The sequence below is a fragment of the Nerophis lumbriciformis genome, linkage group LG20 (genome assembly GCF_033978685.3).
Source record: "Nerophis lumbriciformis linkage group LG20, RoL_Nlum_v2.1, whole genome shotgun sequence".
Taxonomy (NCBI): domain Eukaryota; kingdom Metazoa; phylum Chordata; class Actinopteri; order Syngnathiformes; family Syngnathidae; genus Nerophis; species Nerophis lumbriciformis.
Window position 1 is genome coordinate 17,027,501 of NC_084567.2, and position 24,749 is coordinate 17,052,249.

The window sequence follows — 24,749 nt, forward strand, 5'->3', positions numbered from 1 at the left end:
TCACATATATACACATTCATACAAATATAAACATATATATGTGTATGTATATATATATATATATACATACATACATATACATGCATACATACACATATACATACAGGGATAGGTTGATTGGCAACACTAAAATTGGCCCAAGTGTGTGAATGTGAGTGTGAATGTTGTCTGTCTATCTGTGTTGGCCCTGCGATGAGGTGGCGACTTGTCCAGGGTGTACACCGCCTTCCGCCCGATTGTAGCTGAGATAGGCTCCAGCGCCCCCCGCGACTCCAAAGGGAATAAGCGGTAGAAAATGGATGGATGGATGGATATACATACATACATTTATATATTACACGCACGCATACATATATAATATATATGTATGCGTGCGTGTAATATATATATGTATGTATATATATATATATATATATATGCATATATATATATATATATATATATACACATACACATACACACACACACACATATATATATATATATATATATATATAAATAAGCCTACCTCTCTTATCTTTTATATAGTACCTACACCACTACACTAATATTCATTATTTTCTGTCCAGCTTGGTTTGAGCTTTGTCTGCTAGCTTAGCAAGCTAGCTCATCCTTCCACACCAAAAAAACACAGCGTCATAAAATACTTTAACATTTGTTATTCTGATGATTCTACTCTTTCACAGTCCGGCATGACTCACCTGTCCACTCCCCCGCCTAAATAACTCTTCTTTGCATTCATTCGCCATTAGGAAAACATTACTTTTCTAAGACAGGCGCTAACCAACGTTCGTAGCACCATGCATGGAGGATGGCGTCGGTGGGCGTCAACTAGCGTGATGACGTAGCAACTGCGACGTGACGTCTATATTATGCGACGCCAAGGGTTGGCTTGGCAACGCTAGGTTGTTGTAGCATTGCTGCGGTGGTTTGCTGCGTATTAGACTTCTCCAGGGGTTCGCATCTGTGTTGTTTAGTATTCACTGACGATGTTTGATGCCCTCCTTCACTCTTTGGGTGCGAAAGTGGTCGTGGCCACCTCCAACGATGAGAACCACCCGTCAGAAAACATAATTGACGGGTAAGTATATCCTTGTGCGTGTCTTGTCAGAGTGAATCGATTTCTCAAATTCTCTCTCAAGCTGTAGATTTTGTTTATTCAAACTACACATTACAATTCATACTAATGCACCTCTGACATGTAAAGTCGTGGTCAAAAGTTTACATACACTTACAAACAACTCTTTTTGTGTGTGTGTGTGATAGAGTGATTGGAGCACATACTTGTTGGTCACAAAAAACATTCATGAAGTTTGGTTCTTTTATGAATTTATTATGGGTCTACTGAAAATGTGACCAAATCTGCTGGGTCAAAAGTATACATACAGCAATGTTAATATTTGCTTACATGTCCCTTGGAAAGTTTCACTGCAATGAGGCGCTTTTGGTAGCCATCCACAAACTTCTGCTTGAATTTTTGAATAGAATAGAATAGAAAGTACTTTATTGATCCCTGGGAGAAATTCAGCACCACAGTTTGCTCACAACATACATACATATATACGTGTATATACTATATACTGTGTTTGGGGTCATTGTCCTGTTGGAACACCCAACTGCGCCCAAGACCCAACATCCGGGCTGATGATTTTAGGTTGTCCTGAAGAATTTGGAGGTAATCCTCCTTTTTCTTTGTCCCATTTACTCTCTGTAAAGTTCCAGTTCCATTGGCAGCAAAACAGGCCTAGAGCATAATACTACCACCACCATGCTTGACAGTAGGTTTGGTGTTCCTGGGAGTAAAGGCCTCACCTTTTCTCCTCCAAACATATTGCTTGGTATTGTGGCCAAACAGCTCAATTTTTGTTTCAAATGACCACAGAACTTTCCTCCAAAAGGTCTTATTTTTGTCCCTGTGATGTCATGTGGACAATGTTGAAGAAACAAGTCCATGTCAGAAAACCAACACATTTAGCTGAACTGCACCTATTTTGTGAAGAGGAGTGGTCAAAAGCTGCGATGAGGTGGCGACTTGTCCAGGGTGTACCCCGCCTTCCGCCCGATTGTAGCTGAGATAGGCTCCAGCGACCCCCGCGACCCCAAAGGGAATAAGCGGTAGAAAATGGATGGATGGATGGAGTGGTCAAAAGTTCAACCAGAAGCTTGTCAGAAGTTAAGTTAAGTTAAAGTTAAAGTACCAATGATTGTCACACACACACACACACACACACACACACACACACTAGGTGTGGTGAAATTTGTCCTCTGCATTTGACCCACACCCTTGTTCACCCCCTGGGAAGTGAGGGGAGCAGTGGGCAGGAGCGGTGTCGCGCCCAGGAATCATTTTTGGTGATTTAACCCCCAATTCCAACCCTTGATGCTGAGTGCCAAGCAGGGAGGTAATGGGTCCCATTTTTATAGTCTTTGGTATGACTCGGCCGGGGTTTAAACTCACAACCTACCGACCTCAGGGCAGACACTCTAACCCCTAGGTCACTGAGTAGACTAAGCTTGTGGATGGCTACCAAAAGCGCCTTATTGCAGTGAAACTTGCCAAGGGACATGTAACCAAATATTAACATTGCTGTATGTATACCTTTGACCCAGCAGATTTGGTCACATTTTCAGTAGAACCATAATAAATTCATAAAAGAACCAAACTTCATGAATTCACTCTATATCACAAACAAATAAGAGTTGTAGAAATTATTGGAAACGCAAGACAGCCATGACATTATGTTCTTACAAGTGTATGTAAACTTTTGACCACGAATGTGAGTATGCAACAACAGCTAATTGCTAATTTCCATCACTAGTCTCTCGGAAAGTTTATATTAAAATGAAAACAAACCCATTCAAAACACAGTACACAAAATAAACAACACTAAAATGTAGAATTCCACTGTTGTAATTCACTCACTGCCACCATTTTATCTTCTACATTAGACCAGTGGTCGGCAATCCAAAAAGTTGAAAGAGCCATATTGGACCAAAAATACAAAAAAAATCTCTCTGGAGCCACAAAAAATAAAAAACCTTATATAAGTGTTATAATGAAGACAACACATGATGTAAGTGTCTATATTAGCTATTTTAGCCTACTATCAAAATGACTGTGTGTCACAGGCTGATACAAAAATTTGTTGACAGAAATGTTGAAATTTTATGTTTATTCTACACATTTTTGTAACATTGGAAAACATTAGTAAAACTTCTCAGAGGGTGAGATAATTCCTGGGAATCACTGGCTTAGAATGGCCAAAGGTATAGATGTGTGTGTTCAAGTTAAAGGAAATGGCAGGCTGTCTTCTTCTAATGGATTTATTACAATCTTTGCAAACTGGCTAACGTTTGCTGTGGTCTGGAACAACATTGCACACAAACATCTATCAGAAATGCAGCCAATATTACATACAGATAATGTGTCATGAGACATGCAAATATACATTAAATACACAGAGGACATAAGTAAAATAAATTAAATGAGCTCAAATATACCTACAAACCAGGCTCAATGATGCAATACGTACATACAGCTAGCCTAAATAGCATGTTAGCATTGATTAACTTGCAGTCATGCACTGACCAATTATGCCTTGTTAGCACTCCACACAAGTCAATAACATCAACAAAGCTCACGTTTGTGCATTTACGCACAACATGAAACGTTTGCTGGACAAAACGAGACGAAGAAGGAGTGGCAGAAGACACGTCTTTCTGTGGCAGCGTCGGAGAAAGTTGGACATGTAAACAATCTACGGTGAGTTTAAGAACCGCCGAAATTAGTAGGACAAAACGGCGCTTGTCAAATAATGTCATCAATGAAGCATGTTTAATACAAACACTGGGATTTCTAACAATTACGAAGGGTTGTGGCATGTCTGTCCTCCTACAGAGACCATATTAAAACAAAAAAAATGTATTCCCCCCCCCATCTTTTTCCATTTTCATACATTTTTGAAAAAGCTCTTGGGAGCCGCTAAAGAGCCACATGTGGCTCTAGAGCCGCGGGTTGCCGACCACCGCATTAGACGAATACATCAACCAATGGAAAAAATACACAAATTATACACATTTCATAATAATACCTATTATGCAAAACAAACTTTCTTTACCTATATGGGTATTTGCTGTTTGTATTTGGGATCTGCACACTGTAAGACCTGCAAATTTGAAATCAAACCATAGAGGCATAGCGGAGATATTTATAAAACAACCTTGCCTTCCTTCATACTCCCTCCAAAGCAGCCGTTTTGTAATTTGCCCATTTTGTGACATTTTCCCCAGTTGTAACGTCAGCGGAATTATCCATATATGGTAGAAACGTACCCGAAGAGCTTTGCGCGAGTCCGCCGTTGTAGTCCAAAACTGTAATCAATGACTTCCTTCTTTTTCTCGATCCTCTTGTTGTGCGGCAGACTGGCTCGCACATGCACACACATCCTCCGCTGTTACCATTTCTAATACAAAGTAGCGTATAGTTTGAATTGATATTTGTCTAGACTCCATAGGGAAGGTTAAAAACTACAACAAAGATGGCGGAGAAAAGATGCTGTCGAAGTGGAGGCACGTAAATAAGAGCGCCCACAAAACGGCGCATAATGAGCTTGAAAATGGTCTGTAAAACATAATCTACGCAAACATTTGGACCAAAGAACCAGCGTTACATGTTATGTAGACCACAAGGAAGTGGTTTGCATGTAGAAAAAAATCATAATTTGACTTTTTTAGCCCTTTAATTTATAGCAGTAGTCTACAGTATCAACTAGAATTACAATATTCACTCTCAGCAGCCATTTTTGTCAAGGCCCTATTAAATGATGCTTGTGTTGCTATATTTTTTCATATTTGCAGACTATATACAACTTTAAAACTTTTATACAACTTTTTACCAGTTCCGACACGGTAACAATAGTGGAGCCTTGAGTATTGGCCGATACGGATATTAATCCGATACCGTAACAGCACTGATCATACATATTTTCGTAGTGTGAAATGTTACAAACATTTTGATCAAGTAAAAGAAGTCAAACAGACAACAACATCACTAACTTATTTATTGTTAACCATCTGAAATGGACTTATGCTGTCTTTAAGTTGAAGTGGAGTGGTAATTGCTTTTTGGCAACACCTAGTGGCCACAATAATTCATAAAGTTAAGCTCACAACGCAGTAAATTGAATGAGTATGTTTTGTATAAGTAAATAATATGCAACTATATTTATTTGGTACTTGTTTGAATTGACAAATGTGCTGATGGTTGTTCAACTAAGGACACTTTATTACGTATGTTTGGCTTGTGTGCTATTGTGTGCTTAGCTGTTGTGTAGCTGCTGGTTCCTTGTAGCTTTTAGCCGAGCATGTTTACCTGTTGTAAATGACTAATATAAAAGAAAAGACCAACATTGTGTGCTTATTGGAGAACAAATTAGACGTTAAGTGGCCATACAAGTAAATGTGCTACAACACTGCTTGTACCGAAGTTTATATGGGAGATTACCGATATAATCCGATGCTTGTTTTTTGTTTGTTTGTTTTTTTGCTGATATCGACCGATTTCTGATGTCATTATCGGACCATGAAACCCCTAATTACATGTATCGTGTTCCATATTTGACACGCTCAATTAGGGCTGGGCGATATATCGATATACTCGATTTATCGCGTATAGAAAATGACTATATCGTGATATTGGAGTATACGTTCTCACGCAGTTGCTTTTAGCTGCGGGCATTACACTACAGGCTCTTCTCACTCTTTCTTGTCTCTCCTTCTCACAGAGACATAAAACAAGCGCACCTTCCTACATATGTCACATACGTATACGCCCTCGTGGAGCAGAGAGATAGCGGCATGGGTAACGTTAGCTGTGGTGCGAGTGGTAATACGAGAGAAAGAAGGTGCGAATCTGGTAACAAATGAAGGAAGAATTAATTCCCAAGAAAAACAGCACAAGGTCCATCGTCTGGCGGTGGTTTGGCTTCAAGTGGGAATATGACGAACAGACAACCGTAATTTGTCAACTGTGGGGCAAAAGCGTTGCTACATAAAGTAGCATTACTGCTAATATGTAGCATCATTTGAAAAGTCACCCGCTAGAGAATGAAGAGTGCTTGAAACTCTGCATGTCAACAACGTTCGGTGCCACACCAACAAAATGCCGAGGCAACCATTTCCAGATCAACACCGTATGAAAAAAATAGTAAACAACAGAAGGAAATAACGTCCGCAGGAACCTACCACATAGCGAAGGACGTACACTATTTGATTTCCTATTATGCAGCTCATTTTTATTTGACAGTTATTGACATATCTTGTGTGACATCATGCACAAAAGTGCCCTTTATTTGTTTTAAACTATTGTAATGGCATTCTGTACAAAAAGTGCACTTTAATTTAGTGTTTTGATATGTCATCTTAGTGACATCATGCACAAAAGTGCACTCATAGCTTGTTTTAAAATGTCTCTGACAATCTTGCACTTTCTGTTTTGAAAAGACATGAATGTTTGTGCCACTGCTTAACAACTGTTTAATAAATACAGTTTTGGTGAATTGAATTAGTTGTAATTTACCTCTCTGCATGAAAGTTTAAAATGAGCATATACTGTATTAATGCAGTATGAACAAGAATGTTTTTGTCAAGACTTGGACTATGGCGTGGTTTGTTCTCCCAAGGTGCAAATGATTTGGACCAGACATGACGTGCAGGTGAATACATATTTAATTTTAACACTCAAAAAAAGAATAAGGGGCGGAAGTACAAAACTTGACTATAAACACAAAACTTGCACAAAGGCAGAAACTATGAACAATGAAACAACTTGCAAACTATGGCATGAATAAAGAAAACTTACTTGGACGAGAAAACGGCATGAAAAAGAGCAGCAAGGGTCATAAGGGTGTGTAGAGAGTGTGGGATATGATGTCGCCACGCTGACCAACATAAAATGAAAAGCTTAAATAACACAGACATGATTAACAACAGGTGCGTGATATGACAGGTGAAAACTAATGGGTTGCTATGGAAACAAAACAAGGGAGTGAACAACCAGGAACTAAGAAAGTGTCCAAAAAACAAACATCACATGGCCAAAAAAAAACATGATCAACACAGACATGACAGTTTTAATGTAGACACATAAAATCGTCATACTGCTGTGATTATATGCATCAAGTGTTCATTCAAGGCTAAGGCAAAATATCGTGTACCGTGACATGGCCTAAAAATATCGAGATATTAAAAAAAGGCCATATCGCCCAGCCCTACGCTCAATAAGAAAATGAGAGTTGCTCAACCCCATTTTTCTAAATCGACCTAGTTGTCCAGTTGGCATTTCTTCTTACAAAGTTCTTGAGAGGAGACTGGTGCTAGATCATTAATAATTAGTTCATTAATTCATCAAATATACGCAAGGCTATTTTTATTTTTGGAGTTTTCTAAGGCTGCACTGTAGATCACACTTGTGGCTTTAGTTGTGGTTTATATATTCTTATGTTTTTGCACTAAACTGACTGATTTTGTTTCGTTTTGTTTGAACCAGAAACACAAAAACCTTCTGGATGTCCACCGGGATGTTTCCTCAAGAGTTCATCATTCGCTTTGCTGAAATGACAAATGTTTCTTCAGTGACATTTGACAGCTACAACGGTAAGTTGGAGTCCATCAAACAATCACTTCTTCAATTACTCTGAAAAACTCTTTCAACATTGAATGCTTTATATATGGCAGACCATAACTTTTAGATGTCCAAACACTATTAAAAGCATTTATTTAAATGTAATATACACTAACTTGGCACAAAAGTGGGTTTTCAATCTGCTATGACATAAATGAGATTTTGTTGACAGTACCAGAGAGGTATGGAGTTTTAGTCTAGAGTGCATATAACCAATCCAATCCAGTCTAATTACGCACACCGAAAACTGAATAAATATGGAGGTTAATTTGTGTATTTATTACAAAAGCGTTTTTTTGACACTGAATTTATGTAACAACATTTTTAACGTTTGGATTTTGTGAACTGATTTTTTTTTTTACATAAAAAAAAATCAGTGTTTTAAAATTCAGTGTATACAAATTTCGTCTAACACCTGGTGGTCAGGTGCTAGTGTGTGTGACGTCACACCTGGCGGTCAGAAGTGTTTATTATCTTTCTATTCCCTCCTGCTCCGGTCCGGCTGCGCCAAACATGAATATTAATCAATTTAATAAAGTCAAATACAAATAAGGCAACAATAGATTAATCCCACACTTCTCTTTTGTAAAGTAAATATGTACAGAAAATATGATCATCTACATCAACAATATGAGTGGCTGGACAGGACAAACAAAAAAAAGGGTTTATGTTGTATTATTCAAATGAAATAAAACAACTTTATTAATCCCTTAAGGGGCAATTAATTTTGAGCAGCAGGTTGTCGTGGTTCGAAAAGCCCACAATAAATAAATAGTCAATAAATGCATAAACAGTACAACAATACAACACTGAAAAATTTTAATGTTTAAGAGTCTAAGTGCAGAGGGGACGAATTATTTGGAAAATCAATTTGTTTTTACTCAATGGAAGGGCATAACGTCACCCTGAAGGCAACAGAGAGAATTCACCTGCAAGGACATGGCTCTGGGAGGCTAAAATGCTCTTTGCTTTTCAGATGATTTGCTGGTTGCAGAGGAAGTTTAAGTCTCTAAGAATTACTCCGGAAATGTTAAAGCAAGACTTAACAATACTAGTCAGGCTGTTTCAGTCTTTAACTGAGACACAGTGAAACCAACAAAAAAAAAAGAAAAATATACAGGAGTATTACAGGCCTTACAGAGAAATAATTTAGTTTCCAGAGAAGATGAATTCTCTGTTGTGCTCGCTTCACTATAAAATCTGTGTTCACATTAAACTCCAGCTGGTCATCAAAAAAGGTCCCCAAGTATTTATACCAGGGGTCCCCAAACTACGGCCCGCGTCCAAAATCCGTCTTAAAAAAATAAATAAGAATAATGTTTTTTAAAATATTTTTATTATTGTGTGAATGCTCCAAACATTCACACATATGGTTTTCTACACCAACATTCATCTATTTATTCTTCTTCTTCTTCTTCTCCAGATTTTGGCTCGCTCTACCTTCCATATTTTTCACACGATTGAAACCGTTCCAACTTCAAACTGTTCAGCTTATTCGGGAATCACGGGTTTTCAAATTCAAAAAATTCCCAGATTTCCCAGGATTCCAGGTTTTCCGGGACATTTTTTCCCATTCAAAATGAGTTGGCCATTTTTCAAACTTCCACCATTTCCACATTTTTCAACCGATTCATACCATTCCACCTTCGACATATTCCACTTATCCTAGAAATTCAAACTACCTTTCCAAAGTCCTATTCCCACCCTTTTTTCTGGCGACTACTCCTTCCACATTTTTGAACGCATTTCAACCGTTCCATCGTCAAAACATTCCTCTTAATTAGGACAAAAAAACAAAGTTGTTTTTTGAACTGGAAAAATTCCCAGTTTTCCCGAAATCCCAGGAATTCCGTAATACCATTTCTCAATTCAACATGTTGCTACTTCAACATTTCTCGACCGATTTGAAAAATTCCAACACCAACCATTTCAACACATTCAAGTTTTTTTTACCTTTTTTAAAAAATATTCCCGCATTTCCCGAAATTCCCACATTTTTTGGGAAATTCCCATTGAAATCAATGGGACATTCTTCAAACTTCCACAATTCTTCTTAAATTCATACTACATTCACTCAGCATTTCAGTTCAACTTTAGCATTGGAGCATTCACCCGCAATTCCTTTTACAATCTGTCCTTTCTAATCAATTTTTATATATACGTATATACAGCCCGGCCCCCAGCCAAATTGTTTTAACCCAATGCGGCCCCCCAGTCAAAAAGTTTGGGGACCCATGATTTATACGATGAAATAATGTCAACTTTTTTGTTATGTATGATGTACTCTGTATAAATTTCCTTCTTACGTCTCAAATCAATAATTAATTATTTGGTTTTATGTACATTTAAATCCATAAAGTCACACCAGGAGATAAAATCCATTAGGGCGCTCTCTTGCTTTGATTGTGAACCATAGAGGAGGGACTGCAATGTCGTGTCATCAGAAAATGTATTCAGATAGGTGTCCTCCTGCCTACTCCTGCATTCATCAGTATACATCATAAAAAGTCAGGGAGGAAGGACGCATCCTTGGGGTAGACCCGTGGATATGGTTACAGAGTCAGAGAGACAGCTGTTTACAGAGACTCTTTGCTCTCTGCCTGTTAAAAAGTCTAAAATCCATAGCACAAGCTGGTGAGACAATTCTAATGTAGACACAAGCCTCTCTATCAAGAGCTGTGGCTGCATTGTGTTAAATGCTGAAGAGAAATCAGCAAATAAGAGCCTTGCGGCTTCTCTAAGTGTTTGTAGAGGTGGTTGAGTATAAAAAGCTTGGCATCATCTACACCTCTCAATGCTTGATAGGCAAAGTGTAGTGGATCAAGTCCCTCTATAGAAGACATGACCAGGCTTTTAACTATTTTTTCAAAGATTTTCGTGATTAATGACAGGCCTTGAATTGTTACTTTTTAAGGTCAAGGCAAGTGTTGCCTTAAAGGAGGGCACATGTTTTAGGGCACCAAGGCAAGTTGGAAGGGCACCAAGGCAAACATTATTTTCTTTCGAGGCATAGGCTCCAAAGCATGACTGCATTATATATATATAAACTGTTTTTTATTCATTATTAATATCAACTTGTCAGCTTTTTGTCATTACATGATGCCTTTATCTCTATTTTTACATTTTGATAGAGGGAGGTATTTTTAAAAATAATATATTATTATTTTTAAGTTAAGTACATTTATATCTACAACATGTAGATGATGTATTGGGACAGATCCATTAAGAGTTTGAGCATAAATATACACAATAATACATTAACAAAATGCTGTGTCACATGAATGGTTTTTGAAGTACCGTATTTTTTGGAGTATAAGTCGCACCGGAGTATAAGTCGCACCTGCCGAAAATGCATATTAAAGAAGGAAAAAAACATATATAAGTCGCACTGGAGTTTAAGTCGCATTTTTGGGGGAAATGTATTTGATATAACCCAACACCAAGAATAGACATTTGAAAGGCAATTTAAAATAAATAAAGAATAGTGAACAACAGGCTGAATAAGTGTACGTTATATGACGCATAAATAACCAACTAAGAACGTGCCTGGTATGTTAACGTAACATATTATGGTAAGAGTCATTCAAATAACTATAACATATAGAACATGCTATACGTTTACCAAACAATCTGTCACTCCTAATCGCTAAATCCCATGAAATCTTATTCGTCTAGTCTCTTACGTGAATGAGATAAATAATATTATTTGATATTATTCCGGTAATGTTTGAGTTTGAGTTTATTTCGAACATGCAAGCATACAACATGATACATCACAATCTCCAGTTTCTCTTTTCAACATGTTCAAAAAGGAGTAGGAAGAAGCAGAGCTTATTTAATCCTACCCCTTTTCTTTTACATAACAGTTGCTAAAACTTTTGTTCACTTCCTGTTCTCAATGTATTCACAATATACTCCATAAGTAATCACAATAAAAATAAGTAAATAAATAATAATTGGTGAAGTAAGTTACATTTCATATGTTGAGATAAGTAAGATTATTTTGTGAGTGAAAGAATGAAAGAATGGATGAGTTAAATAAATTCAGAATGTTTATCATGGTTCTTCTTCTTTGTACTTTGTAAACACTTTAAGTTTGAAGAGTTTCTTGAAGTGAATCATATTAGTACATTGTTTGATTGCTTTGCTTAATCCATTCCATAATTTAATTCCACATACAGATATACTGAAGGTCTTAAGTGTTGTACGTGCATACAAATGTTTTAAATTACATTTTTCTCTAAGATTATATTTCTCCTCTTTTTTTTGAGAAGAATTGTTGTATATTCTTGGGTAGCAGGTTATAGTTTGCTTTGTGTATAATTTTAGCTGTTTGCAAATTCACTATGTCGTAGAATTTCAGTATCTTTGATTCAATAAATAAATGATTTGTGTGTTCTCTATATCCAACATTATGTATTATTCTAATGTGTTAATAATTTCACACATAAGTTGCACCCCCTGAGCAAACTATGAAAAAAACTGCGACTTATCGTCCGAAAAATACGGTACTACCTCTGTGACATGAAAAAAACACAAGTAATGTAAAAAAAACATTGGTGTTTCCTTTTTGATATCAATATAAAACTCAAAGCAGTTTGGCTGATCAAGATAAAGTCTTATAAACAAGCTTTGTTCTTCTCCAACAACACCTGCTTGTGGTTCAGTGCAAGAGTTTGGCCAACAAAAACAAAGAGTGACACCTCTCACACCTCATACATAATCTGCGTTCAATTCGATGAGATGACAAAACATTTGAGCTAGTACTGATGTTATTGGAACACTGATCCAGTTTGCAGTTAAATAAAGCACGAGTGAACATCCCAGTCAACAAACTAAAGACTTTATAAACAAATTGGGACAACATTCACAACACATCACCTGCTGCATGTTTCCTCACCTCATTAACTCTCAGTCACAGCATCTGATGGACGCTGTATTGAGAAAATAAAAGCAACATCAAATAGTTTTCTCCTTCGCTGTTTACTTTTAGTGTGGGGACAAGTGTGTCTGTGTCCAATATCGTCCACACCTGTCTCCATCTAAAGACAGTAGTGCGCTCTTAAACACACGCCGGGAAGCGAGGGGAAAATTACGTTAAACCAAGCGCTTGGGGGAAATCTCCGGATCAAAGTCTGTGTAGTTATACCGCCATGATTATCAAGCCAAACGACGCTAGTGCACATGCGCCTGACTTTGTGTTGCCTAAAGTGTATTAATAAATGACGTTTTTTCGGAAGTTAAAAAATTAGACGGTATTACTAATCGTCTGGAATTTTATCGCAAATTATCATTAAACCGTTTACCGTTACATCCCTAGTCCATTAACAAGTAAAAAGTCAAGGGTGGTCACGGCATGTTCTTGCCGTCGATGTTGGTCAATTTTTTAGGGCATTACGGCAAGTGATGAGGGCGGTTGCGGCTTTTGCCGTGGTTGCCGTGGTTAAATTCGAGCCCTGTAATGACATTAATGCAACTGGTCTAAAATTGCAAATTTGTTTAGATTTACATGTTTTTGTGATGGGGACCCCAGTAGAAGATTTCCAAATGCCAGGAATCTGGTTACGGTTCAGTGACATTTGAAATATATGTTGGAGGACACTGCAAAGTTGGTCAGCACAATATTGGAGCATGCGCCCACAAATAAGGTCTGGACCAGGGACCCTACTTATATTGACTCGTTTTAAAAGCTCTCTAACATGCTTCTGCACGATGATAATGTTTGGATCAGGGGTAAGAGACTCTTTAAGGAGGGAAATATTATCGGAAAAGTCATTATTTTCAAATCGAGAATAAATACTATTAAATTCATTTTGGGAGGTCAGCCATATTTATTCCTTCAATTCTTATAGGATTCCTGTTACTCCGACTACTTCCCTGAGAGATGGAGGTCATTGCTTTTATTCCTTTCCAAGCTGCCCGAAGATCTCCACTGGTATATTTGTGTTCTACCTTTTCCCTATAAACTCTTTTAGCTTCCCTTATCTCGCTCCTTACCACTCGGTTGATGTCTTTCCTTTCCTGCGTGCTTCCTGTGTAAAAGATGCGTTTCTTTAGGTTTGTGACTAGGGTTGGAAAATTCCCGGAATATTAAAAGTTGGAAACTTTCCATGGGAATATATGGGAAATTAATGGGAATAAACATTGAATGCAACATGCTAGATCTTGCAGCATGATTATTAGCTAAAACAACCTGATTTAATGCAAATTCAGTTTAATTTCAACCCTTCACTGTGCATTCCTCCATCACATGTGCAGTGCATTCTTCCATCACATGCACAGATCATTCCCAGCATGCTACACACTACAGCAGGGCTATTGAGGCCACACTAGTATTTGAGCCCAAGGACTTCATCCAGTCAGATAAGTTTTGATGATATTACTGGGGTAAATATATTTGATCTATGGTATTTAAGTTTAATAGAGGTGTAATTGCTTGTTACTGTATGACTGTAGACTACTCCAGCAGACTTCCACTCAAGCTCGCTAGCTGTTCCTGTGCTTGTTAAATGATTTTGGGGCCAATATCTCTAGCTAGGTAGGTTTATGTACCACCACAGTCTCATAATGAACCGAAAATATTTCTCCGTTAGCCGTGATGCTAATTTTCTCTACGTTAAATCCCATTCATTTATGCTAACAACGTTAGCGATCCAAATTTACCTTTTTTGTGATCTGTAAAGTTCAACTAGCAAATACTAAATCAAAATGTGTAGTTTCCTCTGCCTTCTGTTCTGCTAGCCATTCTGTTGTCATACAAGAATGTAGGTTATAGTTTGATTCAGCATGCTGATTGAGTGTTCATTTATTCATCTAGCCTATTTCTATTAATTTGTCCATCAGTAAAATATTTTTAAAGACTACTCCAATTGTTTAGCTGACTATTTATATCTGTGTGTGGCATTGCTTTAGTGTTTTACAAGCTTCTCATCTTATTCTACAGAATAAGATGGACGGTGTCCAACTTTGAATAATCAAAAAATGGTCAAAATTTCCAAACTTCCCAAGCTTAACTTCCCGTGGTAAATTTCCGGAAAGCTTCTGGAAATTTACCGGAAACTTTCCACCCCTTTGCAACCCTATTTGTGACACAGTTTATGCCCAGGTAGCCCAGTTAACTGCCTTTTTATGCTGTTTTGCAAGACCCCTGTCACATGACTTCAAACTTGACACCTCATTGGCTGGTTCTGAGACAGAATTGTCTGCCATCCATCCATCCATTTTCTACCACTTGTCCCTTTTGGGGTCGCGGGGGGTGCTGGAGCCTATCTCAGCTGCATTTGGGCGGAAGGCGGGGTACACCCTGAACAAGTCGCCATCTCATTTTCTGCTTCATCCTTAATTTACCGGAAGTTAGGTTTGTTTTTTGAAGCAGCAAATTGTTTTTCTGCACTGATTTTTTTTTTTACACTGAATTTTTATACAATGAATTTTTATACACTGAATTTGTATACGATGAGTTTTTTATGGACTGAATTTTTATACACTGAATTTTTATACACTGAATTTGTATACGATGATTTTTTTATGGACTGAATTTTTATACACTGAATTTTTATACACTGATTTTTTTTACACTGAATTTGTTTTCAATGAAATTGTCAGCATAATTTGATAAATTGCGCAAAATTCAAACGCAAAAAATTCAGTTGTATAAGTTCAATGTCAAAAAAAAGGTTTCATAATAAAGACACAAACTAACCTCCATAATAGAGGGTCCTCACACTGCCTGTATCAGGTGTTTTCTATATGTTGTACCCTACTTTTTGGTACAAATTGTTTTCCTATTTCACAAACCCCCTTGAGAATTGACAAACCACTTTCATATAACTTGTCTTCATGCATACACCTTCACAAATATTTATTTTAAATATGATCTATTATGCTACTTTTCAGCTTGCACTCTTTTAAATAAATACCAAAGGTCCCACCAGAGCGTATTAAAAGTCTGTTGCCCAAAGTCTAGCCCTGATGCTGGAAATTTAGAAAGTGATTTTAATAAGACCTACTGGGAATTATTGGGACCCTCCCTTTTGCAGAGAAGAGTGCTCCCAGATTATTTTATTCGAAGGCTGTCTAAATAAAGAGTGGTAACTAGAAATGAAGATGAACAATTCATTCTACAAAAAGGAGTAAGTACAAACAATAGCAATACTAGTGCTGGAAAGAGGACCCGAGCCTTCTCTAAAATGGCCACTCTCATATGCCTTTGTCCATCTTGCAGCCAGCCTTGGCAGGGATCGAAACCGAAAGTTAGCTTGGCATGGGTGTTTGAAACACACACACACACACACACACACACACACACACACATCTATCCACTCTGCCTTTGTCTCGTCCCTGGTACCTCTTGTTCCGGAACTTAAATGAGCTACAATGTTTGTATTTTCTAAGATAGAAGACACAGGGTACATTCATTGTCATGTCCTTGAACATAATGAGATGAGATCTCATGCACAGTTCCCTCTGTCCCAAAGTTAGAAAATATTCCCCTAACAGAACACACCGTTTTGTGTCTGCAGCTTTGAAGCTAATGAGCTGTGTTTGCCCCAAGAAGCACACAACTTAATGTATTGCTTATATCTTTACGGAATCAAATATTAGCAAAATTAGCATGGCTATTTTAGCTACTGAGCATAGATAGAGATGAAAAAAAATAAAATAAAAAAAATAAATATATATATATATATATATATATATATATATATATATATATATATATATATATATATATATATATATATATATACAGGTAAAAGCCAGTAAATTAGAATATTTTGAAAAACTTGATTTATTTCAGTAATTGCATTCAAAAGGTGAAACTTGTACATTATATTTATTCATTGCACACAGACTGATGCATTCAAATGTTTATTTCATTTAATTTTGATGATTTGAAGTGGCAACAAATGAAAATCCAAAATTCCGTGTGTCACAAAATTAGAATATTACTTAAGGCTAATACAAAAAAGGGATTTTTAGAAATGTTGGCCAACTGAAAAGTATGAAAATGAAAAATATGAGCATGTACAATACTCAATACTTGGTTGGAGCTCCTTTTGCCTCAATTACTGCGTTAATGCGGCGTGGCATGGAGTCGATGAGTTTCTGGCACTGCTCAGGTGTTATGAGAGCCCAGGTTGCTCTGATAGTGGCCTCCAACTCTTCTGCGTTTTTGGGTCTGGCATTCTGCATCTTACTTTTCACAATACCCCACAGATTTTCTATGGGGCTAAGGTCAGGGGAGTTGGCGGGCCAATTTAGAACAGAAATACCATGGTCCGTAAACCAGGCACGGGTAGATTTTGCGCTGTGTGCAGGCGCCAAGTCCTGTTAGAACTTGAAATCTCCATCTCCATAGAGCAGGTCAGCAGCAGGAAGCATGAAGTGCTCTAAAACTTGCTGGTAGATGGCTGCGTTGACCCTGGATCTCAGGAAACAGAGTGGACCGACACCAGCAGATGACATGGCACCCCAAACCATCACTGATGGTGGAAACTTTACACTAGACTTCAGGCAACGTGGATCCTTTGCCTCTCCTGTCTTCCTCCAGACTCTGGGACCTCGATTTCCAAAGGAAATGCAAACCAAACCAACCCAAACCATCTGCTGGTGTCGGTCCACTCTGTTTCCTGAGATCCAGGGTCAACGCAGCCGTCTACCAGCAAGTTTTAGAGCACTTCATGCTTCCTGCTGCTGACCTGCTCTATGGAGATGGAGATTTCAAGTTCCAACAGGACTTGGCGTCTGCACACAGCGCAAAATCTACCCGTGCCTGGTTTACGGACCATGGTATTTCTGTTCTAAATTGGCCCGCCAACTCCCCTGACCTTAGCCCCATAGAAAATCTGTGGGGTATTGTGAAAAGGAAGATGCAGAATGCCAGACCCAAAAACGCAGAAGAGTTGAAGGCCACTATCAGAGCAACCTGGGCTCTCATAACACCTGAGCAGTGCCAGAAACTCATCGACTCCATGCCACGCCGCATTAACGCAGTAATTGAGGCAAAAGGAGCTCCAACCAAGTATTGAGTATTGTACATGCTCATATTTTTCATTTTCATACTTTTCAGTTGGCCAACATTTCTAAAAATCCCTTTTTTGTATTAGCCTTAAGTAATATTCTAATTTTGTGACACACGGAATTTTGGATTTTCATTTGTTGCCACTTCAAATCATCAAAATTAAATGAAATAAACATTTGAATGCATCAGTCTGTGTGCAATGAATAAATATAATGTACAAGTTACACCTTTTGAATGCAATTACTGAAATAAATCAAATTTTTCAAAATATTCTAATTTACTGGCTTTTACCTGTGTGTGTGTGTGTGTGTGTGTGTGTGTGTGTGTGTGTGTGTGTGTGTGTGTGTGTGTGTGTGTGTGTGTGTGTGTGTGTGTGTGTGTGTGTGTGTGTGTGTGTGTGTGTGTGTATATATATATATATATATATATATATATATATATATAATGTGTGTGTATATTGGTATATATATACGTATATATATATATATATATATACAGTCGTGGTCAAAAGTTTACATACACTTGTAAAGAACATAATGTCATGGCTGTCTTGAGTTTCCAATCATTTCTACAACTCTTATTTTTTTGTGATAGAGTGATTGGAGCACATACTTGTTGGTCACAAAAAACATTCATGAAGTTTGGTTCTTTTATGAATTTATTATGGGTCTACTGAAAATGTGACCAAATCTCCTGGGTCAAAAGTATACATACAGCAATGTTAATATTTGCTTACATGTCCCTTGGCAAGTTTCACTGCAATAAGGCGCTTTTGGTAGCCATCCACAAGCTTCTGGTTGAATTTTTGACCACTCCTCTTGACAAAATTGGTGCAGTTCAGCTAAATGTGTTGGTTTTCTGACATGGACTTGTTTCTTCAGCATTGTCCACACGTTTAAGTCAGGATTATGGACCATTCTAAACCCTTAATTATAGCCTGATTTAGCCATTCCTTTACCACTTTTGACGTGTGTTTGGGGTCATTGTCCTGTTGGAACACCCAACTGCGCCCAAGACCCAACCTCTGGGCTGATGATTTTAGGTTGTCGTAAAGAATTTGGAGGTAATCCTCCTTTTTCATTGTCCCATTTACTCTCTGTAAAGCACCAGTTCCATTGGCAGCAAAACAGACCCAGAGCATAGAACTATCGCCACCATGCATGACGGTAGGTTTGGTGTTCCTGGGATTAAAGGCCTCACCTTTTCTCCTCCAAACATATTGCTGGGTATTGTGGCCATCCATCCATCCATCCACATCCATTTCCTACCGCTTATTCCCTTTGGGGTCGCGGGGGGCGCTGGAGCGGCCAAACAGCTCAATTTTTATTTCATCTGTATGTATGCGAGTATACAGATCTGAGTGTTTTTTTTTTCTTATTTTGTATTCCCAATATTTAATTATTAATTATTTATCTCGAGGGATGTCCGATAATGGCTTTTTTTTGCCGATATCTGATAATCCGATATTGTCCAACTCTTTAATTACCGATACCGATATCAACCAATATATGCAGTCGTGGAATTAATACATTATTATGCCTAATTTGGACAACCAGGTATGGTGAAGATAAGGTACTTTTAAAAAAAAATTAATAAAATAAGATAAATGAATTAAAAACATTTTCTTGAATAAAAAATAAAGTAAAACTATATAAAAAACAGTTACATAGAAACTAGTAATTAATGAAAATTAGTCAAATTAACTGTTAAAGGTTAGTACTATTAGTGGACCAGCAGCATGCACAATCATGTGTGCTTACGGACTGTATCCCTTGCAGACTGTATTGATATATATTGATATATAATGTAGGAACCAGAATATTAATAACAGAAAGAAACAACCCTTTTGTGTGAATGAGGGAGGTTTTTTGAGTTGGTGCCCTAGTTGTAAGTGTATCTTGTGTTTTTATGTTGATTTAATTAAAAAAACAAAAAAAACAACAACAAAAAAACAATACCGATAATAAAAAAATGATACCGATAATTTCCGATATTACATTTTACCGCATTTATCGTCCGATAATATCGGCAGGCCGATATTATTGGACATCTCTATTCATCTCTACTTATTTTTATTTTATTTTTTCATTTATTTTTAATATATGACATTCACTGTTTAATTCTTTCAAAAAGCGCAATGTTAAAGGACCACATATTATATGATTTTGTGAAACCATTGCAATAAAGTATTAATATTAACATCTTTAAAATAAAAAAATAAAGACGTGTGTTCTCGTCTCTATAGTGGCAAAATTCCCCAAAAAGTGCACTTCCCTTTAACTAACATACTAAGTGTCGCCCCACGTATGCCTAAACAGAGTTAGTTTATTTTTAAGGCTTCAGGTGCGTTTCATAAATGAGCGACAAAAAGTCTTTATTGCAATTACACATGACTCACCTACTTCCTGTTAGAATGTTCCTCCAAGGCCTTTTTGTCCTCATCCGAACATAGCCATTGTTCATTTCATTTCAGTGACAGGTCTTCTGCATTACGTGGTGTGATAATTAACTCTCCCGGACAGGGCCGATGACTCTTCCTCTCTCTTCCCCTCCCCATCTTTTCTTGCAGTCCAACACCTACAAGTGGAAAAGAACACATCAGAGAATGCCTCTCACTTTGAGTTTGTGGCGGAGAAAGGTAGGGATGATGAATGTCGACGTGTGCTATTAGTCACCCGCTTGTTCGTTTATTTTTTTAAAGCATAATGAACTTTCTCCTTAGAGTTCAAACACACCGAGGGACATCTTCAGTCAAATTCTATTTCGGTAGGCTGAAAATGAATAATCAAGTTTTAAATGGGATGAACCAGAAGGCAAATTCCTAACTGAACTAGTGTGCTTTTTTTTTCACTTCCCCCCCCCAGCTAAACGGAACCACTGCAACTCACCTTCGCTTTATCATCGCCTCAGGATATGATCACTTTGTTTCGGTGCACAGAGTCAGTGTGCAGAAGTGACACGCGCTTTTGCTGGTATGCTCAGCATTGTCAACACACTCACACATTACATGATATTTTGGATTTATTGTCACTGTCCAATGAAAATTGTGTACTTTAACTCCAATTTAACATTTTTATCTTTTGGACCCGCAATAAGAGGCTGTTCAAAACTAGGAAGACGAATTTTGATGATCATTAAAATGAGATATTTTTCATCACAGATGTGATTCATAACTGCAATTGAGAGATTTGTTGTGTTTGATTGATGTAAATTGTGTTGCAAGATGAGGACAGGAAGTGAATATATGTGTCAGTAATTGCAACAAAATGGAAAAGGAGTGGGATTAAATAAGCTTGGCTTCTTCCTACTCCTTTTTGAACATGTTGTGAAGCAGTGGCGGGGCGTGCGTTTCCCACCTAGGCCTTCAGTGATGTCTGACTTCAAAGAATACCTCTCAAAATACCATATTTTTTGTCATCACATGACCATTGCTGGAGAAATACTATACTATATTATGTTGTCCCTATACCAATATTTTGGTACCGGTACCAAAATTATTTAGATACTTTTCGGTACTTTTCGATACTTTTCTAAATAAAAGGGAACACAAAAAATTGCATTATTGCCTTTATTTGAACAACGGTACATTAAACATATGTTTCTTATTGCAAGTTTGTCCTTAAACAAAGTAGTGAACTTACTAGACAACTTGTCTTTTAGTAGTAACTAAACAAACAAAGGCTCTTAATTAGTCTGCTGACGTATGCAGGAGCATTGTGTCATTTTTCATTATATTATTTTGTCAAAATTATTAAGGACAAGTTGTAGAAAATTAATTATTAATCTACTTGTTCATTTACTGTTAATATCTGCTTACTTTCTCTTTTAACATGTTCTATCTACACTTCTGTTAAAATGTAATAATCACTTATTCTTTGGTTGTTTGGATGCTTTATATTAGTTTTGGATGATACCACAAATTTGGGTATCAATCCGATGCCAAGTAGTTACAGGGTCATACATTGGTCATATTTAAAGTCCTCATGTGTCCAGGGACATATTTCCTGATTTTATAAACATAATATAAATTAAAAAAAACAAAAACGAAAGAAGATGTTATATGCCAAAAAATATCGACCTAATCATAGTAGTATCGGCAATATCCATCCATCCATTTTCTACCGCTTATTATCGGGCGGAAGGCGGTGTACACCCTGGACTAGTCGCCACCTCATCACAGGGCCAACACAGATAGATAGACAACATTCACACTCACATTCACACACTAGGGCCAATTTAGTGTTGCCAATCAACCTATCCCCAGGTGCATGTCTTTGGAGGTGGGAGGAAGCCGGAGTACCCGGAGGGAACCCACACAGTCACGGGGAGAACATGCAAACTCCACACAGAAAGATCCTGAGCCCGGGAGTGAACTCAGGACTACTCAGGACCTTCGTATTGTGAGGCAGACGCACTAACCCCTCTTCCACCGTGCTGTACCGTATCGGCAATATGTGCTCCTGTAATTGGTATCGTTACAGTGGATGTCAGGTGTCGATCCACCAATGGCGTTTATTTACATTTTGACGCCGGTGAGCTATGGAGCATGTTTAGCTATTCCTCGTCCTGCAGGAATGATACTTGTAAGAAACTTACTTTATTTGTCGCCATAGAGACAAGGATTAGTGATTTAGAAGTAACTACAACACTGTCGACTGGGGCTGGTCTTTAGCCGCTAGCTAGCTAGCCATGTCTTAAAGCACCTCTTCAGGTGGGCATTTCAGTGTTATAACTTCCCCTTTATCGTTAGTTTTTAAGCTCTGCCCCCCTCTCCACGAAGGAGAGGGGGCAGAGCAGAAAAGAAACGGCAGATCAACTGGTCTAAAAGGGGGTCTATTTAAAGGCTAGAGTATACAAATGAGTTTTAAGATGGGACTTAAATGCTTCTACTGAGGTAGGATCTCTAACTGTTACCGGGAGGGCATTCCAGAGTACTGGAGCCCGAATAGAAAATGCTCTATAGCCCGCAGACTTTTTTTGGGCTCTGGGAATCACTAATAAGCCGGAGTTTTTTTAACTCAGATTTCTTGCCGGGACATATGGTACAATACAATCAGCTGGAGCTAGACCGTGTAGTATTTTATACGTAAGTAGTAAAACCTTGAAGTCACATCTTAAGTGCACAGGAAGCCAGTGCAGGTGAGCCAGTATAGGCGTAATATGATCAAACTTTCTTGTTCTTGTCAAAAGTCTAGCAGCCACATTTTGTACCAACTGTATAGGGAGACCCGAAAATAATACGTTACATTAATCGAGACGAGATGTAACGAACACATGGATGATGATCTCAGCGTCGCTAGTGGACAAAATGGAACAAATTTTAGCAATATTAGGGAGATGAAAGAAGGCTGTTTTAGTAACACTCTTAATGTGTGACTCAAAGGAGAGAGTTGGGTGGAAGATAATACTCAGATTCTTTACCGAGTCGCCTTGTGTAATTGTTTGGTGGTCAAATGTTAAGGTGGTATTATTAAATAGGTGTCGGTGTCTAGCAGAACCGATAATCAGCATTTCCGTTTTCTTGGCGTTGAGTTGCAAGAAGTTAGCGGACATCCATTGTTTAATTTCATTAAGACACGCCTCCAGCTGACTACAATCCGGCATGTTGGTCAGCTTGAGGGGCATGTAGAGTTGGGTGTCATCAGCGTAACAGTGAAAGCTAAGTTTATTTGATTGTCTAATCAGCCTGACCTAAGCCCGTTAAAAAAACATTAGTAAGATTACTAATTCAGTCTTAATATTTGAGTGGGCTACGGGCTATCGATTCCCAGGTACCGGGAATTGGTACCGTATTGGATCAAATGTTAAACGGTACCTACTCAGTGGCCTAGTGGTTAGAGTGTCCGCCCTGAGATCGGTAGGTTGTGAGTTCAAACCCTGGCCGAGTCATACCAAAGACTATAAAAATGGGACCCATTTCCTCCCTGCTTGGCACTCAGCAGCAAGGGTTGGAATTGGGGGTTGAATCACCAAAAATGATTCCCGGGCGAGGCGCCGCTGCTGCCCACTGCTCCCCTCACCTCCCAGGGGGTGATCAAGAGGATGGGTCAAATGCATAGGACAAAATTCACCACACCTAGTGTGTGTGTGACAATCATTGGCACTTTAACTTAATAGTTAAAGTGTCTTCATGTGTGGTTATTTATACTTTCTAAATAAAAGTATGTGATAATGGTTGAAATTGAGTCTGGCAGCATTTTAAAATGCTCCCATTGGAGTTATTTTTTAATATATCAGAAGCTGAAATGAATAATAATGTAAAAATGTAATTACAGAATGTAATTCATGTCATTTACTAATTTTCCTCAACTGATGTACTATCATCATGAGGGTTATTCTGTAGATATGTAGCATCATCTACAACAAAACTTGTGAATTTGGACTCATTTCATGAGTCACACGTGATGTTAGAAGGAGATATATTTTTGTGCGCACTGAAAATGTGTCCCCAGTTGTAAGTACAACACGAAATGTATGGATTATGAAAAGCATTTGTTTGTGTAGAAATGTCACATGTTACATTACCAACAACATATTTGACCGTCAAGGCATGAAAGTAACAATCCACATGTTGCATACCATCACTAATAAGCAGCATATGTATGTACTGTCCAAACACGGAAGTGTTGCCTTTATCTTTACAGGGCACATAGCTCCGCCCCCTCTGTGGCAGGGTATACAAATAATTGCTGTTGCGACATCCAGTGGACACATTTAGAACAGCAGTTTTTTCATTCAAACACTTCAGCTCATTTTTATACTTGGCAAACTGATCTCACGGGCCCCCATTGATTAGAAGGTAAAGGAGCATATGAAAAAAAGAATAATAAATTGCGTGAATAATCTTTGTATTTATACGGTACATGATTAATGCAATATTTTTGTGGGATTAATCACATTAGTTAGCTAGTTATTTTTGACAACTTTAGTTATAACATATTTCACTAATTTCCTTTGTCACCGATAACACAAATATAACGGATGTTTTTTTTTCCCTGAGCTCATCAGAAATGTTAGTATCTTTACTGTACAAAAGGCATTAAA

At 37.8% G+C, this 24,749-nt stretch overlaps 2 protein-coding genes across 2 annotated transcripts in view; one reads left to right on the top strand and one right to left on the bottom strand.

Annotated features, from left to right (window-relative positions):
* smn1 (survival of motor neuron 1, telomeric) overlaps positions 1-858 on the bottom strand; it is a 13,404-nt gene extending 12,546 nt beyond the window's left edge. Inside the window, exon 1 of the mRNA XM_061980545.1 lies at positions 702-858. Coding sequence (XP_061836529.1) covers positions 702-749 — 48 coding nt within the window. The 5' untranslated portion in view covers positions 750-858. The remainder of the gene's footprint in view (positions 1-701) is intronic.
* An 18-nt stretch (positions 859-876) lies between these two features.
* Positions 877-21,220, top strand: hspb11 (heat shock protein, alpha-crystallin-related, b11). Its single transcript, XM_061980547.1, has 5 exons — positions 877-1,081; positions 7,547-7,653; positions 20,275-20,343; positions 20,428-20,471; positions 20,570-21,220. The coding sequence occupies exons 1-5, from the start codon at positions 990-992 to the stop codon at positions 20,660-20,662; spliced, it is 405 nt and encodes a 134-aa protein (XP_061836531.1). The 5' UTR covers positions 877-989; the 3' UTR covers positions 20,663-21,220.
* Positions 21,221-24,749: the final 3,529 nt, after the last annotated feature.

Bases quoted from the DNA above. Each gene is read 5' to 3' on its own strand.
- hspb11 (XM_061980547.1), top strand. From the start codon at position 990: ATGTTTGATGCCCTCCTTCACTCTTTGGGTGCGAAAGTGGTCGTGGCC. The intron at 1,082-7,546 runs GTAAGTATATCC...TGTTTGAACCAG, and splicing joins TCAGAAAACATAATTGACGG to AAACACAAAAACCTTCTGGA. The intron at 20,344-20,427 runs GTAGGGATGATG...CTTTCTCCTTAG, and splicing joins TGAGTTTGTGGCGGAGAAAG to AGTTCAAACACACCGAGGGA.